An 18,140-nucleotide genomic window follows, 5' to 3' on the forward strand; every position below is an offset into this window, starting at 1 on the left:
CCCATACCATCAGATAATTGCAAATATGAAGTCATCTTCAGTATTGCTGAAAAAAAAAGAGACTTTTTTTTGTTGAAGCTTGGTCTGTACCTTGCCCATTGCGAACAGAAGGGACAGGTGGTTTGATATGATCTGCCAGTCTTTGGGATGTACAGACCATACCCAAACCCAAACCTGCCAGTCTTTGGGATGTACAGACCATACCCAAACCCAAACCTGCCAGTCTTTGGGATGTACAGAGCATACCCAAACCCAGACCTGCCCATGCTTGCAAAACTCAAAAGAGTGTCCAACATTAGATGTGAATCTGAGATTGGACAACATTTGCTAAATAGTCCTCAGTGTGCTTATGCTGACATCCAATTTAAAGTCATCAGTCAGGCTTGCTGTGGGGTGCATTTACGTGTGCTGGGAGCTACATACATTAATACACAGGGCCCTGTACTTGGCAGACAGAAAGAAAATGTACACACGTTGCACCTGTTTCAGCTTTCAGAAAGTGCCGATCAGCAATCTCTTCTCATACAATATAAACTGTTGTTCCCTTTATATTTGGCATTCTTGCAAATGAGTGCAAGATGAAAAGCTTTGATAAAAAAAGTCTATTTTTTCAGCAATGCTCAAGTTTTGTACCATTGAAGTTATCTTCATCACGATAGATTACTTTTCAAGGGTGATATTTTTCTAAGTACAACCTAAGTGACAAGTTATCAGTTCCTCATATGGCGTTACTGCTTTCTTCTCCACTTCTTTTCCCTTACACATATTCTCCTGAACAGTAACTCATACTACATTAAGGTTCCACTTGTCCAAGTGGTCATTCATTCATCATAGTATCATATAAAGAATTAAAACCTCAGGGGTGGAAACCATCGGGTTCCGGAGATTTGTCAGTTTTTAGTGCCATTGTTTTTTTCTAAATATTTTCTTGCTTAGGCTAACTTTGGTGAGTTCCAATCCTTGATTCATTATTAGAATGTCAGGAATATTATCCCTGGAATACAATACGCCCTTCCTTTATAATTAAGACCGGCACAAAGTAATTATTCAACAAGACTGCCATTTCCTTTTCCTCATTTGCAATAATAGCTGCATTTTGTTTAAAAAAAGGCCCACATGATCCTTGACTATTCTTTCTCTTAATAAAATTGTAAAAACTGTGTTAATTTTGACTTCCCTTCCAGGTTATTTTCATATTCAGCTTCTTGCAGCTCTTGCTACCTTCTTGCCTTCCTTTGCTGTTCTTTATTCTTATTCCAGTTCTCTTCAACTACACTATTCTTTGCACATGTGTGTGCCCTCTTTTTTAGTTTTGTTGCCTCTCACCTATTTCTGTTGGCCAAGGTTGTTTATTTGGTAAAGTTTTGCCCTCTTGCGACTTAGGGGTATATTCTGGATCTGTAATTAAAGCCAAATTATTTTTTGATCAGCTCCCACTGTTCATCTTTAGTTTTACTCAGTTTGTTGTCATCAGTCTCTGTCTCATCCTGTTAAAGTTAGCCTTACCAAATACTAGAGTCTTAGTAACTGTGTTAAACTTCTCCTTTTCAAATCAAAATTGAATTCTAAATTATGATGATCGCTGTTAGTAAATAATTTAAGAATTAGGGAGCACTTAACCTAAATCTGTTTCATTACCCGCTACTGAACCTTGAAATGCCTGCCCTCTTGCTGGTTCTAGAACCCAAGGCTTCAGGAAGTTGTAATGGTTGTAAAGAGTACGTCAAGTCTAACTAACCTAATTGAATTCATTAAGGTTACTCATGCGGTAGAGATGGGAATACCAATAGATGTTAATTATATTGACTTCCAGAAGGCATTCAATATGATTTCATAGCAAGTGACTGAACAAAAACAGGGAAGTAGAGGCAACCTACTAGCGTAGGTAGGCATCAGTTAGGAGATACAAGACAGAGAATAATGATAATTGGTGTGCACTCCATTTGGCAGAACGTGACTACTGGTGTCCCCAGGGACCTGTACTCGGACCTCAGCTTTTCACTATATTTATCAATTACTTGGATGAAAGAACAGAGAGCATCATGGTACATCCAAGCTTGTTAGCAACACAAAGTTAGCTGTCACATAAATAGTGTAGATGGGAGTAGAAAGGGAAATTGATAGATTAATTGAGTGTGCATAACGTCGGCAGATGGAGGTCAATATGGGGAAGTGTGAGGTTACCCAGTTTGAACCCGAGAAAGGCAGGTCAGAGTATTTTCTAAATAGTAAGAAACTAAGAACTGTGGAGGAAGAGAGAAATTTTGGCAACGTGCAGAGAAATCATTAAGAGCTAGTGGATAGGTAGAAAAGTAATTTAAAAGGCTAAGGGAATGTCAGCCTTCATCTCAATGGGCTAGGATACGAAGGGTGGAAGTTATGCTACAGTCAAATAAAGCTCTGGTTAGGCTGTTTCTGGAGTGTTGTGTCCAGTCCTGGGCATTGCACCTTAAGTAGAATACATTGGCCCCTCAGGCAGTGCACTCAGATTCACTGGAGTAATATTGGTGCTAAAAGGGTTAAATTATGATGATAGATTGTATAGACTAAGCTTATAGTCCCTTGAGTATAGAGATTAAGGAGTGATCTAATTGAAGTATTTAAGATTATTCAAGGACTTAATAAGGTAGAAAGGGAGAAACTATTTCCTCTGGCAAGACAGTCCAGAATAAAGGGAGCATTTCCTTAAAACTAGAGGTAGGCCATTCAGGGGTGATGTCAGAAAGCCCTTCTTTATACAAACGGTATTGGAAATCTGGAAGTCACGCCCTCAAAAAGCCACGGAGACTGGATCATTTGAAAAATTCAACACAGATAGACTTTTGTAAGGAAAGGGTATTAAGGGATATGGAACAACGGCAGGTAAGCGGAGTTGAGGTACATCTCAGCCATGATCTAACTCAGTGGCAAAAAAAGTCTTGAAGGGCTGAATGGCCTTCCCCTGTTCTTAATGTTCCTAGCAAATGATCATCTTTCCACTAGGCACGTTACAGCCTTCAGGCTTTGGCATTAAGTTTAACAAGTTTAAATTTTTATCACCACTCTCTCTCTCTTTGTCTGACAGCAGTTGATAGTAATGGAGGACGACTGCACCAGAGACACTGTGACGAAGTCAGGGCTCTTACTTGTAACGGGGAACCCCTATTATCACACCTTTTTGCCTGGCACCATGATCCCTTTCGTCATACAACCACTGGTACACTCCACTTTATCACATGAAAAGTAAAAAGAGAAAATACTCAGCAGCTCAGGCAACCTGTGTGAAGAGAGAATTGGAAGATGTTAAGAGGCAAACAGTTTTTAAGCCAGTACAGAGCCAGGGAACAGAAGGCAGGAAGAGAACAAAACGGAGAGGCCTGCAATAGGTCAGAGAGCAAGAGTGACTAAATGGCAAAAGGGATGGAATCAGCGGTGAGGATATAGAGTTTGTGCCAGGGATTAAAGATAATGATTATGATGTTTAGCCCAAGGAAACTGCGGTCCTTCCAGAACTAGAAGTCAGTTTTGCAGAGTGACAGCACGGGGCAGTGGGGGATAGGGGAGGGTTGGGATCAAAACTGGTGACAGATCAAAGTTGGTGGCAAACAGGTAGAGCCTGGTGTCATCAGCCCTGGATCAGTTAGAGCTTTCACCTCAGAATCAGAGATGTGGATTCAAGTCCAACTTTAGAGATCTGAACCCAGGAGGGTGAGACAGGAGGATCCTGAGACAGGCAGTCAGCAGCACCCAGAGGAGAGTGTGAGAGAGGAGGACCCTGGGACAGACAGTCAGCAGCACCCAGAGGAGAGTGTGAGAGAGGAGGACCCTGGGACAGTCAGCAGCACCTAGAGGAGAGTGTGAGAGAGGAGGACCCTGGGACAGACAGTCAGCAGCACCCAGAGGAGAGTGTGAGAGAGGAGGACCCTGGGACAGTCAGCAGCACCTAGAGGAGAGTGTGAGAGAGGAGGACCCTGGGACAGACAGTCAGCAGCACCTAGAGGAGAGTGTGAGAGGAGGATCCTGGGACAGTCAGTCAGCAGCACCCAGAGGAGAGTGTGAGAGAGGAGGACCCTGGGACAGACAGTCAGCAGCACCTAGAGGAGAGAGTGAGAGGAGGACCCTGGGACAGGCAGTCAGCAGCACCTAGAGGAGAGTGTGAGAGGAGGACCCTGGGACAGTCAGCAGCACCTAGAGGAGCGTGTGAGAGGAGGACCCTGGGACAGTCAGCAGCACCTAGAGGAGAGAGCGAGAGGAGGACCTGTTTCAAACGTGTCAGAGCCAAAGTTTGACTTCAAAGGAAAACAGGTAGGTGATTGGTGGGTATTTCTTCTACGTCTCTATTGATTGGCCAAGTAGTTTAAATCAGGAGATGTTATTGCGGCTGAAGAGTACAGTTAAGAAATTCACTTTCAAAATATTTAACATCCAAATTAATTAATTAATTAGAATAGAGATGGCTGGGCAGGTGGTGTGTTGTAGCTGTTTTGGTTGCTCAAGGAACTTCAGTTCAGAGTTGATGAGCTGGAGTCTGAGCTGCGGACACTACAACACATCAAGGAGGGGGAGAGATCCCGGGACACTGTGCTTCAGGAGACAGTCACACCCCTTAGGTTAATTACATCAAATTTGGATCGTGGTCAGGGACTTGGAGGATGTGACTGTGAGTGAAGCAGGCATGGAGATCCAAAATTTAGCTTTGGAGAAGCCTCAGCTAGGGCCCTCGTCCAACAGGTACAAGGCTCTTGCTCCCGGTGTGGACAGACTGCAGGAAGATGGGCAAACTGACCACAGCACCATGGTACAGAACGTCATTCAAGTGGGGGAGAAAAGAGGAATGTGGTAGTAATAGGGGATAGCATAATTAGAGAAATAGATACTGTTCTCTGTCTTTGCTGTAGAGTCCCGAAGGATGTGTTGCCTACATGGTGCCATGGTTAAGGTTCCTCTGGGCTGGAGTGGAACCTGGAGTGGAGGGGAAGGATCCAGTTGTCGTGGTGCACGTAGGTACCAACGACATAGGTAGGACTAGGAAAGAGGTTCTGCTGAGGGACTACGAGCAGCTCGGGGATAAATTACAAAGCAGAACCACAAAGGCAATAATCTCTGCATTACTACCTGAGCCATATGAAAATTGGCGTAGGGTAAATAAGATTAGAGAGGTAAATGCGCAGCTCAGAGATTGGTGTGGGAGAAATGGGTTCCGATTCATGGGGCACTGGCACCAGTACTGGGGAAGGAGGGAGCTGTTCCGGTGGAACTGGCTTCATTTGTATCATGCTGGGACCAGTGTCCTGGCCAATCGCATAACTAGGTTTGTAGATAGGACTTTAAGCTAATTAGTGGGGGGGGAGGAGGAGGAGGAGGGTTCAATTGAAGGGTAGTTTAAAAATTAAAAAGAAATGAGAGAGCAGAATGCCAGGTAGTGAAGCGACGAACGAAAGTCAAAGTCTGACAGGACGGGACAGGAAACAAAAACAGAAGAGTGCAGCAAAAATCAGAACCAGAATGAGTAATAATAGTAAAAAGTCAAAGCTCTTTATCTGAATGCACACAGCATTTGTAACGAGATAGATGAGTTGACAGCACAAATAATTGGATATGACTTGATAGCTATTACAGACAGGTGGTTGCAGGGTGACCAAGACTGGGAACTCAATATTCAATGTTCTGGAAAAATAGACAAACAGGAAAAGGTGGAGGGGTAGCTTTGTTAATAAAGGAAGGTATCAGTGGGGTGTTGAGTAGTGATATAGGTACAATAGGTCATGATTTGGAATCAGTTTAGGTGGAAATAAGGAATAGCAAGGGGAAGAAGTCACAGGTGAGGGTCGTCTATAAGCCCCCGCAGAGTTGCCACAATGTAGGACAAAGTATAAATCAGAAAATAATGGAGGCGTGTAAGGAGGGTGCTACAATTGACATGGGTGATTTTAATCTGCATATTGACTGGACAAATCAGATCACAGGATCACATAGTGCAGAAGAGGCCCTTCAACCCATCGAGTCTGCACCGACACGTGAGAAACACCTGACCTACCTATCTAATCCCATTTACCAGCACCTGGCCCTTAGCCTTGAATGCTATGACGTGCCAAGTGCTCATCCAGATACTTTTTAAAGGATGTGAGGCAACCCGCCTCCACCACCCTCCCAGGCAACGCATTCCAGACCCTCACCACCCTCTGGGTAAAAACGCTTTTCCTCACATCCCCCCTAAACCTCCTGCCCCTCACCTTGAACTTGTGTCCCCTTGGCTGGAGTAACATGGAAGGTGAATTTGTTGAGTGCAGCAGGGATTGTTTGTTACAGCAATATGTTGCAGAACCTACCTGGGAACAGGCTATTTTAGATCTAGTAACGTGTAATGAGGTAGGATTAATAAGACATATCTTAGTTAAGGATCCTCTAGGGGGGTAGCAATCACAATATGGTAGAATTTCAAATTCAGTTTGAGGGTGAGCAACTCGGGTCCCAAACCAGTGTCCTCAACATAAGTAAGGGCAATTACAAAGTAATGAAGAAAGAGTTGTCTAAAGCAGGCTGGGAAAATAGGCTAAGGGGAGGGTCAGTGGATGAGCTGTGGCAGATATTTAAACAGATATTTCATAACGCTCAGCAAAAATTTATCCTGGTCAAAAAGAAGGACTCAATGAGAAGGATGAACCACCCGTGGTTAACAAAGGTGGTCAAGGAGAGTATCCAATCAAAAACTCAGGCATACAAAGTGGCAAAAACTAGTGGTCGGCCAGAGGATTGGGAATTTTTCAAGAATCAGCAGCGATGACTAAAAAGTTAATAAAGAGGGAGAAAATTGATTATGAAAGTAAATTGGCAGGAAATATAAAAACAAACAGCAAGAGCTTCTACGCGTATACAAAAGGAGAGTAGCTAAAGTGAGTGTGGGACCCTTGGAGGATGCGACTGGAGAATTGATAGCAGGGAACAGGGAAATGGCAGATAATTTAAACAAATATTTTACACAGGTCTTCACGGTGGAGGATACTATAAACATCGCAAAGATATCAGATAAGCAAGGAGCTAATGGGAGGAAAGATCTTGTAACAGTGTCTATCACGAGGGATAAAGTATTTGACAAACTAATGGGACTAAAGGTAGACAAGTCACCAGGACCTGATGGCCTGCATCCAAGGGTTTTAAAGGAAGTGGCTGCAGAGATAGTGGAGGCATTGGTCGAAATATTCCAGAATTCACTGGATTCCGGGAGAATCCCAGCAGATTGGAAAACTGCTAATGTGATCCCCTGTTCAAGAAGGGGGGAGAGAAAGACAAAAAGCAGGAAATTAGTGGCCAGTCAGCCCAACATCTGTCATTGGGAAAATGCTAGAGTCCATTATTAAGGAAGAAATAACAGGACATTTAGAAAAGCTTAACCCTATCAAACAGAGTCATCATGGTTTTCTGACAAATGTTTGACAAATTTGTTAGGGTTCTTTGAGGATATAACAAGCTGAGTTGATAAAGGGGAACCGGTGGATGTAGTGTATTTGGATTTCCAGAAGGCGTTCGATATGGTACCACGTAAAAGGTTATTGCACAAGAAAGGAGCTCACGGTATTGGGGGTAATGTATTAGCATGGATTGAAGATTGGTTAACACACAGAAGACAGAGAGTCAGGATTAATGGGTCTTTTTCACGTTGGAAGGACGTAATTAGTGGAGTGCCACAAGGATCAGTCCTAGGGCCTCAATTATTTACTATTTATATTAATGATTTGGAGGTGGGGCAGAGTGTAATGCATCCAAACTTGCTGACGATATAAAAATATGTGGGAGGGGCATGTTGTCATGAGGACATAAGGAATCTGCACGGGGATATAGACAGGTTGAGTGAGTGGGCAAAAACTTGGCAGATGGAGTTTAATGTAGGAAAGCGTGAGGTCATGTACTTTGGTAGGAAAAATCAAAAGGCAGACTATTATTTAAACGGAGAGGGACTCCAAAAAAAGTGCGGCACAGAGAGATCTGGGTGTTCTTGTGCATGAAACACAAAAAGTTAGCATGCAGGTGCAGCAATTAATTAAGGAGGCAAATGGAATTTCGGCCTGTATTGCTAGGAGGTTGGAGTTTAAAAATAGGGAGGTCTTGTTACAACTGTACAGGGTGTTGGTGAGGCCACGCCTGGAGTACTGTGTACAGTTCTGGTCCCCATTTTTAAGAAAGGATATACTGGCATTGGAGGCAGTTCAAAAGAGCTTCACTGGGCTGATTCCTGGGATGAAGGGTTGACTTATCAAGAAATGCTAAACAGGTTAGGCTTTAATTCATTAGAGTTTAGAAGAATGAGGGATGATCTTATTGAAACGTACAATATTCTGAGGGGGCTTGACAGGGTAGATGTTGAGAAGATGTTTCCATTAATGGGGGAATCTTGAACTAGGGGACATAGTTACAGAATAAGGGGACACTCATTTAAAACTGAGATGCAAAGAAATTTCTTCTCAGAGGGTAGTGTCTGGAATTCTCTATCCCAGAGAGTTGTGGGGGCTAGATCACTGAAAGTATTTAATGGGGTAGATAGATTTTTGAAATATCGGGGAATTGAGGGCTATGAGGAGCTGGCATGAAAGAGGAGTTGAGGCCTGGGGCAGATCAGCCATGATCTTACTGAATGGTGGGGCAGGCTTGAGGGGCTGAATGGCCTACTCCTGCTCCTATTTCTTATGTTGTTATCAATCTAGGCTAACCCTCCAGTGCAGTACTGAGGGAGTGCTATAATGGTGGAGGTGCTATCTTTGGATGAGATGTTAAATCAAGGCACCATTTGCTCTCTTGTATGAATGTATCAGATCCAAAAGAACTCTTCAAAGCTGGGGAGTTACCCCTAGTATTTTAACTCTCAAACAACATCACTAGAACAGATTATCTGCTCATTATCACATCATGTCATGCGCAAACTAGCTGCTGTATTTCCTACACTTCAAAGTACTGCATTAGCTGTAAAGTGCTTTGGGATATCCTGAGGTCCTGAAGGACATAATATAATTGCAACTTATACCTGGAATCTGGCCCCATATCATAGGGTAATGTTGTCAAATAATAGCAGGTAGATGAGAAAAAGGAGGGGGGCCAAGGGCAGTGAATCGGTGCTGTGTCCTCTCTATTGTCTTGACATTGCTCTTATCAAATGGAGCCCAAAACTGCGCACAAGTCTCCAAACTATATCCTTAGTAAGGTCTTGTACAGATTTGCCATGCCATCTGAACTTTTATACTATCTACATTTCACCATAAAACCCAACATTCCATTAGCTTTTTTATGACTTTATGACATTTGGGTTGCTGCTTGTGTCTCCAAAACTTAAACCCTGCACTTCCAGATCACCCAGCTTACCTCCATTCACATTATAATTATTACATTTGGATTTTTAAAAATAACACCACTTATATTATCACTGCTTGTTTGTCCCTACAACCACACCACCCCCCTCCACTTCTCTCTCTCTCTCCGCCCCCCCCACACACCTTAAACCAGCTTATATTTCAACTCTTTCTTGGACTCGAACTCAAGTTCTGTCGAAGGGTCATGAGGACTCGAAACGTCAACTCTTTTCTTCTCCACCGATGCTGCCAGACCTGCTGAGTTTTTCCAGGTAATTCTGTTTTTGTTTTGGATTTCCAGCATCCGCAGTTTTTTTGTTTTTATCTTCACTTATATTTATTGACATTGAATTCCATGTGTCACTTTTTTGATCATACCATCGTGTAAACGGAGTAAATTTAGAATGTTGAATCTTTGAGGATTTGATCTCGTCCTTGCCCCAGTCTATGTTTGAAAGCTCCTCCAGCCCTACAATCCCTAGGGAAAGTGCTGCTCCTCCAATTCTGGCCCCCACAATTCATTCCTTACGTTTGCCCCACCACTAGTGTTAACGTTTTCAGCTGCATTGGTCTCGCTCTCTGGAACTCTCTCTAGATCACTCTGTCTCTCCACCTCTTATGCTGCTTCGAAATATTTTCTGAATCTCTCTTCAAATCAAATATTTCACCCAATTTCCAAATTTCAGCCACTGGCAGTCTTCATCCCCAATCACTGTTGTAAAAGTAGTTTGGGACATTTTTCTGTTAAAGGGGCAACTAAAGTAGTTAGCTTTGTGACATTGTGCTTTAAACACAATCTGTAATCCTATTTCCATCCAGCAGCATATTTGTCGTACTCTAGTATAACTCCCAGTTTAGAAGCTGCAGACTTACCACATAAATTAATCCAACAATGGTCATCCTGATTGTCCGCTTTGTGTCATGATTTGCAAATCCTCGCCGTTCAATCAGCTGCTGTGAAACTATGTCACTGCATCCAACCAAAGTACCTGCAAAATTGAAGAGCAATCATCAATGGCATTCAAAACCTTCTCAGTGCTTTAATCAGAGTTCAGCAATTAAATTCAGATGAGTTAGGTTGATCCAATAACGTATGCAGGTATTTAACAGCTGCATGTATATACACAAGCGAATGCTGTGCACGAGCATGCACCCGCTTTTAAAAATATTTATTGTATCCTTCTAATCTCGTCATTATAAAAATGTACTTGGTATGCAATTTTATTCAGACGACAGTGATTTGAGCACTGATTATAAAACACTTTTTTTTTTAAATGCAGAACTAATTTTGTGCTAATGTTAAATGTTTCCAAGCTCATAACTTACGCTTCCAATTGGACTCATTATCGAGCTGCAGAAGCCATCCAGGTATGTTTTCTCTCTCATTATTCAATTCTTTCAATGCAAGGAATGGGCGGATTGTTTTCTGAGGAAAGCTTGGACAGGCTAGGTTTGTATCCCGAGTTTGGAAGAGTAAAAGGCAACTTGATTGAAACATACAAGATACTAAGGGTTCTTGATAGGGTTGACGTAGAAAGGATATTTCCTTTTGTTGGAGAATCTAGAACTAGGGGGGTCACAGTTTAAAAATGAGGTCGCCCATTTAAGACAGATAAGCAGTGTCGTGAGTCTTTGGAACTCTCTTCCTCAAGAGGGCAGTAGAAGCAGAGTCTCTGGATATTTCTAAGGCAGAGCTAGATAGATTCTTGATAAGCAAGGGGGTGAAAGGTTATTGGGGGGGAAGGCAGGAATGTGCAGTTGAGGTTACAACCAGATCAGCCATGATCTTATTGAATGGCGAAGCAGGCTCGAGGAGCCAAGTGACCTACTCCTGCTCCTAATTTGTAATGTTTGTATGTTCTTTTGAGGAGGAGGTTGAAGCTTAGCTTTACATCAGTACCTCATCCCACAGTACAACTGAGGTCAGCAATGCAGGACCACACAACAAACCAGCTTCTCCCACCACCTCTGCCTCCAGGTCACTATGCCGCCAATCCAGTACACAATATAATTCTTCACAATTTTTCCAAATTTAATTCCCATCAAAGCAAATCATATTTTTAGGGAATGGAATAATTTTTCGTATTTGACACCCATGTGTTAATAATTGTGGACCAAGAATGCAAGGTCTAGAATGCATTAAAGCTCCCTCTGCTCCATCCAACCAATACACCCGACGCTTAACTTCAGAATAATTTGCAGCAGAATGATCTTTGTTCTAATTCACACTGCAGCCATCTTTCTTACTGTTGTAATGTAATTAAGTAGTATGAGCTATATTCTCTGGAGTTTAGGAGAATGAGAGGTGATCTCACTGAAACATATAAAGGGCTTGACAGGGTAGATGCTGAATGACTGAATTCTTTGGCTGAATTGCAGAACCAGGGGCCATATTCTCATGATAAGGGATCAATCATTTTGGACTGAGATGAGGAGAAGTTTCTTCACCCAGAGAGTTATGGGGGATCACAGAATCTCACAGTACAGAAGAGGCCCTTCGGCCCATCGAGTCTGCACCGACACATGGGAAACACCTGACCTACCTACCTAATTCCATTTATCAGCACTTGGCCCATAGCCTTGAATGTTACGACGTGCCAAGTGCTCATCCAGGTACTTTTTAAAGGATGTGAGGCAACCCGCCTCCACCACCCTCCCAGGCAGCGCATTCCAGACCCTCACCACCCTCTGGGTAAAAAAGTTTTTCCTCACATCTCCCCCTAAACCTCCTGTCCCTCACCTTGAACTTATGTCCCCTTGTGACTGACCCTTCAACTAAGGGGAACAGCTGCTCCCTATCCACCCTGTCCATGCCCCTCATAATCTTGTACACCTCGATCAGGTCGCCCCTCAGATTTCTGGAGACTAATGACATCAAAAGGTACGAAGAGAGGAAGGAAAAGTGGTGTTGAAGTAGATGATCATGAGCTATGATCTAACTGAATGGTGGAGCAGGCTAAACGGGCTGAATGGCCTACTCCTGTCCCTATGACTTTCTTACGGAAGTGCTGTCTTGTTAGAAGAATGCTTGAATGGCTACATGTTTACTAAGTCTATCTCTCTGATGATAGTTTCACTGTGAGCATTTGAATGAGTGCACATTTAATTTATACAAGAAATAGTGTTACAAGTCATTTTATATGAAGAATACTGGATTTAAATAAAAGACTCATTGACAAGTTTACTCACAGAACTTTGGAGTTTGTGAAACAGATCTGAAAGCAAAACAAGTGTTGACAACATCCAGTCCTGGATGAGCAGGAATTTCCTCCAATTACATATTGGGAAGACCAAAACCATTGCCTTCGGTCCCTGCTACAAACCCCATTTCTTAGCCAGTGTGTTAATCCCTTCTCCTGGCAACGGTCTGATACTGAACCAGCCTGTTCGCAACCATGCTGTCACCTCTGACCCAGAGATTAGCGTCCAACCACATATTCATCCCATTGCTCAGAATGCCTACTTCCTCCATAACATCATCAGACCCCGTCTCTGCCTCAGCTTATTTGCTGCTGAAACCATTATTCATGCTTTATTTTACCTCAACACTGCAGGCCGGCCTCCCACATTCTACTCTTCATAAACATCAGGTCATCCAAAATCTTGCTGCCATATCCTAACTCGCACCGAGCCCCATTCACCCATCACCTCTGGGCTCACTGGCCTGTATTGACTCCTGCTTAAGCAATGCCTTTATTTTAAAATTCATATCCTTGTTTTCAAAATTCCTTTCAGGCCTTATCCCTCTGTCTCTGTTAGCACCACAACCTCGAAGATATCCACACCTCTCTGATTCTGGCCTCTTGAATACACCAATTTCTATTGTTGCACCATTGATGGCATAATCTTTAGCTACCAAGCCCCTAAATTCAGGAATTCCTTCCCTAAGCCTCCCCGTCATTCCTTCTCACTCTCTACTTTGCTTTCCTTCTTTAAGACACTGCTCAGAATCTACTTCTTCAGGAAAGCTTTTGGTCATCTGCACTAATGTTGCCTTATATGCCTTGGTGTCATATTGTGCTTTATAGCACTGCTGTGAAGCACCTTTGGATATTTTATTATGTTAAAAGCATTCTATAAGTCCAAGCTGTTGCTGTTGAGTAAGTCTAACAAGGGTGTAGCTAATTAAGAGAGAACTGCGGTAAATGAATATGTTAGTAATTAATTATCGGAACTCATTATACAGTTAGTGATTTAGGTAACGTTCACTCTTAGCAGTAAAACTATTTTTAATGAAATATCAGAAAAGTTACATGAGACATATAGTCAACAAGGGTTATATTTGTGCACTCTCTGAAACCATGAGGGGAATTGACATTGGTATAGTATATCTAAATGCAAGCGTTTGTATTTTTAAAAAATTAAGAACAAAAACTGCTTCCTATGCATCTAAATGACTTAGTAACTCAGACAACAATACAAAATCAAGAGTATGTTCCAGGCGTCAAACTAATCATCTAAAGCAAAGAAGCTCAATGTAATACTTAATATCCTATCCGTATTTGCTTGACTTGTTATTACTATTTTATAATCGTCCACTGAAGATGTAGGATACAATTTCCAACTACAGAACAAGCAAACAGAAGCAACTGCCCCTGCTGACACTGGCTCAAGCTGCAATTTGTCAGTGACATATGGATTGTGTCTGACGTGAGCTGTGCCATTTTTGGCAGGAAAAGCTTGCATCCTGTCAGGGCAAATGGCAATCAAAGCAATTACAATGTAAATTTATGACATTTCATCCTTGTGTGTTCTGTCTGCCTTTAAACAATATACAGCTCCTGTTAATATCTTGCAACAACCCAATTTTTCTTTATTTGTTCATGGGATGTGGACATCACTGGCTAGGCCAGCGTTTATTGTCCATCCCTAATTGCCTTTGAGATGGTGGTAGTGAGCTGCCTTCTTGAACTGGCAACTAACAAGACAGACTGAAAGCAACATGTAGAATCTACAGAAACTGGACTAAATTTTCCCATCCCCATGGTTACAAAGTTGGAGCATGGGGGCTGCACAGGGAAAGTGGGGGTCAGGAGGGGTCCATGCGAGATGGATCCCAATGCACTTCCGCCTCCAGGGGACTTTCCCCGAGGTGGACTGGGACCAGGGTCAGTTACTTGCTTCACGGAAATAGGCAGCCAATTAAGACCCTATTTAGGGACCAGTTTATGACAGTGCCAGTGTTTCCTGTTGTTGGAAGCAACCCACTTGCACCCCCCACAACCCCCCACACTCCAATGCATTGTGCGCGGAGGGTGCCAGCTCATTTAGGGCTGCCTCCCGGTGGAAGACCAGGCAGCCACTGGAGCCAGTGACAGGGTCATGGGTAACAAAGGCTGCAATGGCATCCACTATGACACTTGGAGGTTTCCCCTCCACAAAGAAGGCCCTACCAGCTTTGGCTCTCTGTATTTGTTGACTTCTGCAGGCAACCGAGGGCGCTCCACGTTGAGGCTCTCTCACACACTTTCCTGTCTACCTCAGCAGTGCCCAACTCCCCCAATGGGGGTATAGGCCTGACAATGCTGCAGCCCTCTGATTGGGCTGCCTGCTTCCCTGCTTTGCTTGCTATCCTTAATTGGATGGGGCTCCGGGCTGTGGCTTCTTAATTGTTCTCCACCAGGGAGATCGTACTTGGCATCCCAGCACCGTCACTTCCAATACTGCCAACAGGGAATTGAGGATGACATTGGGATCATGACCCAACTAGGAAAACTTTAACACAACATCATTATTTTTGGAGATACTTATTGTAACTAGGATACAATGGGGGAAAGGGGGTGTGTGTATGTTATCTCATGTTAATATGACATAAGTGATAACGGTCCAATACAATAACCAAAAAATCCAAATAAAATTAAGTATCATTGTCAAAGTTCCTGTCAAAAGTACATCTACCTTACCTTGGAGGCACTATTTTACATTTTAGTCTTTGCATTTTAGAATGACGCTACATTTTGACTGCTGTTCAATCACATTTGATTTAGAAATTACATTCATTGAATTAAGCTGTGTTTTCATGTAACTTATGAAGTTATTTCCAAAGATTCCATTCTACTTAATACAAACCTGGATGCTGAAAAGCAAATGCCAATGATATTCAGAGTTGGAGTTTCTCCCATTTTCACTGAATTTATTTCTGTAGAATGTTTATACATGATCTTCAGTCTTCATCATCTGTTGCAACATTTAGAATCCTCTGTTGGAGGAGGCAGTGCTCAAAAAAAAAAAAAGGACCTAACTTGAACTTGAAAAACTCGAGACACCAAAGGTTATCAGCAAAGATGACCAGTGTAGAAGCTTGATTTTGTCTGAATGGTTTGATCGCTACCAGACTATAAAGAATTCTTCCTAGTTACCAACTATCAGGTTCCATTCTTACAAGAGGGGTGAACCTATTTTTATATTGATCAGTTTGTGAGTGACTTGGGATTTATTTTATAAATAGAGGCACAGCAATGACTAGTTTGTACGAAACACTGATTCAGTCACAGTTAAAAGAGTGTTGTGCACAATTTTGGGTGCCTCTTTGTCAGGAAAAAGAACCTGCATTTTTCCCAACCTCTTGGCATCTCAACGTGCCTCACAGAGAACGAATTACTTCAGCCATTGTCACATTGTAGGAAACACACACGTGGTGCAAACAGGTCTTGCTGCACGCATACACAGACTGATTTATTATGAGGAGTTGCAAATGGAGCTGAACATTGCAATGATCAGCAAACGCCCTTTTTTCTGACCTTATGATGGAGGGGAGTTCAATGATGAGGTAGTTGAAGATGGTTGGGCCAGGACGCTGCCCTGAAGAACTCCACCAGTGAAGCCCTGGGGCTTAGATGATTGGCCTCCAACAATCACTTTTCTGTATTCTGTTGGGTACCTGCAAAGTGCTCGAACTGCAAAGCAACAAGTGATCGATACCAAATAACAGCTTCTCTCATGAGGACTGGGAGTTGCAATATTACAAATCATGGTCAGAAGAGCACCAACAGAAGTGACTGAATGAGGATGAGTAATGAATTCCCACACTCTGCAGCAACCCTTTAACCTTCCATCATTACATCCGAGTTGACAGTAAAATACTTAAAATACACAGAGCTAATCCATACTCCTTCTACACCTGAGTACTAGTAAGCAGCAATCAGGCTCAGTATTTTATGAAATAATAAATCAAATTTTTTTCAACAAGCAATTAATTCAATTTGCTTTAGGTTTTTCCAAGTTATACTTACAATCATTCTGCTGAGCTCAATTATACTCGTTATCTTCATGCTGAGTCTTTAAAGCTGGTCTTGTCTCATAAGGACAAGTATAATTAGTATAATTTATACTTTTCTCCCCTTACTTTTAAACACAAAGTAACTTTAAACTGGCATAACAGTGGATCTGTGGGGGAGGATAATCTGGATCCCTAATCTTTTTTCTTGATAATTACATTGTGGTGGGGACGACTCAATATTTGTCTGGGCCAATAGTTGGGACAATACACCCCACAATTCTGAATGTGGCCTCCAATGTGATCTATGCAATATGGATCTACCTTTGCTGTGCACTACCTGCCATTTCCATTCAAAAGCTGCTTCTAAGGCACACTACTTTCTTCTTCAGAGACCATTTACATCTCCTGCAGTACTCTTCACAGGATTGATCGATTGATTGCCTGTCACCATGGATGTGCTTCACTAATTTCGTAGTGCACAACAGATGTGTTCAGAAGTGCCATCATGAACTCCAGGGGAATAGCAGGGAAAGTGACCAACATTTCACCGAGTCATACACACCAGAAGTTTTCAGCATCGATATCCTGCTGAGTTAGATGATTTCAGCCCTGCCATCACTTTGTGCCTCTTTGCTGAGAAGGAAGAGCAGCCAGTCTTCTTGCTCTTCTTTTCCATTCAGTAACCACTGCTAGAAAGTGCAATTATGCACACTGGGAGGGAATAGGACCAGCTTCGTACTGTGAATCTGACCAGCTTGCATTAAGTTTCTGAAACCACATCTTCAGTGTAAATTATAAACAAAAGGAGTCTTAACACTGATTCATGGGACACTTGGTACCCCTCTCTTCAATCAGCATCTGAAGTCATGATGACATATTATATGGATGATATTATACATATAATCTTCAAGTTTATTCCTGATAATTCATTCCATTATTTTATTATATTTGAAGTGCTATCGCTGCATGGATGTGGTCAACATAATGATGTAAGAAAGTGATGTTGAATTTTGACAAGATGATTAGGTCATCAGTATTACAAGCAATTTCCCATTTATAGGAAAAGATACTGGAGCCATGAAAATGGTCCAATGGAGATCCAGCACAACAATATCAAAAAAAGAGGCTTTGATTGTGAAAAAAAAATCAAAAGTAGCACCATTTAACTGAAATATAGAAGACTAAGGGGAATCTAATTAAGGTTTTTCACAACTATGAAGAGTTTTCAAAGGGTGAATAGTGAAGACTGGTTTTACCAGCTGGAAGTCAAAACAAAGGGAACAAAGACTGAGGGTCATCACTAGAAGCCCAAAGGAGGAAGTTAGAGAGTCTTTTACCCCCCACTCACCCCAACACACAAAGTTAAATAAGTGAATATTGAGGCAGCAACTATATTATTTCTTAAAAGGGAGTTGGATAACTTAATTGACAGGAAAGAATGCAAGATGGATATATGAGGAAAGGGCAAGGAAATTAGATTTGAAGATTGCTCCAGTTGAAAAATTAACACTAGCACCAATAAAGTGAACGGGCTCTTTGTAGCAATTTCGATTATGTTACAATTCTTTATTTAACAGACTGCAAGATTTGGTTTGAATCAACAG

At 42.2% G+C, this 18,140-nt stretch overlaps 1 protein-coding gene across 4 annotated transcripts in view; it reads right to left on the bottom strand.

Annotated features, from left to right (window-relative positions):
- The window catches only part of mpv17 (mitochondrial inner membrane protein MPV17), an 87,593-nt gene that overhangs the window by 29,688 nt on the left and 39,765 nt on the right, over positions 1–18,140 (bottom strand). For all 4 annotated transcript variants that reach the window (XM_041187326.1, XM_041187329.1, XM_041187328.1 and 1 more), the window contains exon 3: positions 10,191–10,306. In XM_041187326.1, coding sequence (XP_041043260.1) covers positions 10,191–10,306 — 116 coding nt within the window. The remainder of the gene's footprint in view (positions 1–10,190; positions 10,307–18,140) is intronic.

This window comes from Carcharodon carcharias, chromosome 5 (genome assembly GCF_017639515.1).
Source record: "Carcharodon carcharias isolate sCarCar2 chromosome 5, sCarCar2.pri, whole genome shotgun sequence".
Classification (NCBI taxonomy): domain Eukaryota; kingdom Metazoa; phylum Chordata; class Chondrichthyes; order Lamniformes; family Lamnidae; genus Carcharodon; species Carcharodon carcharias.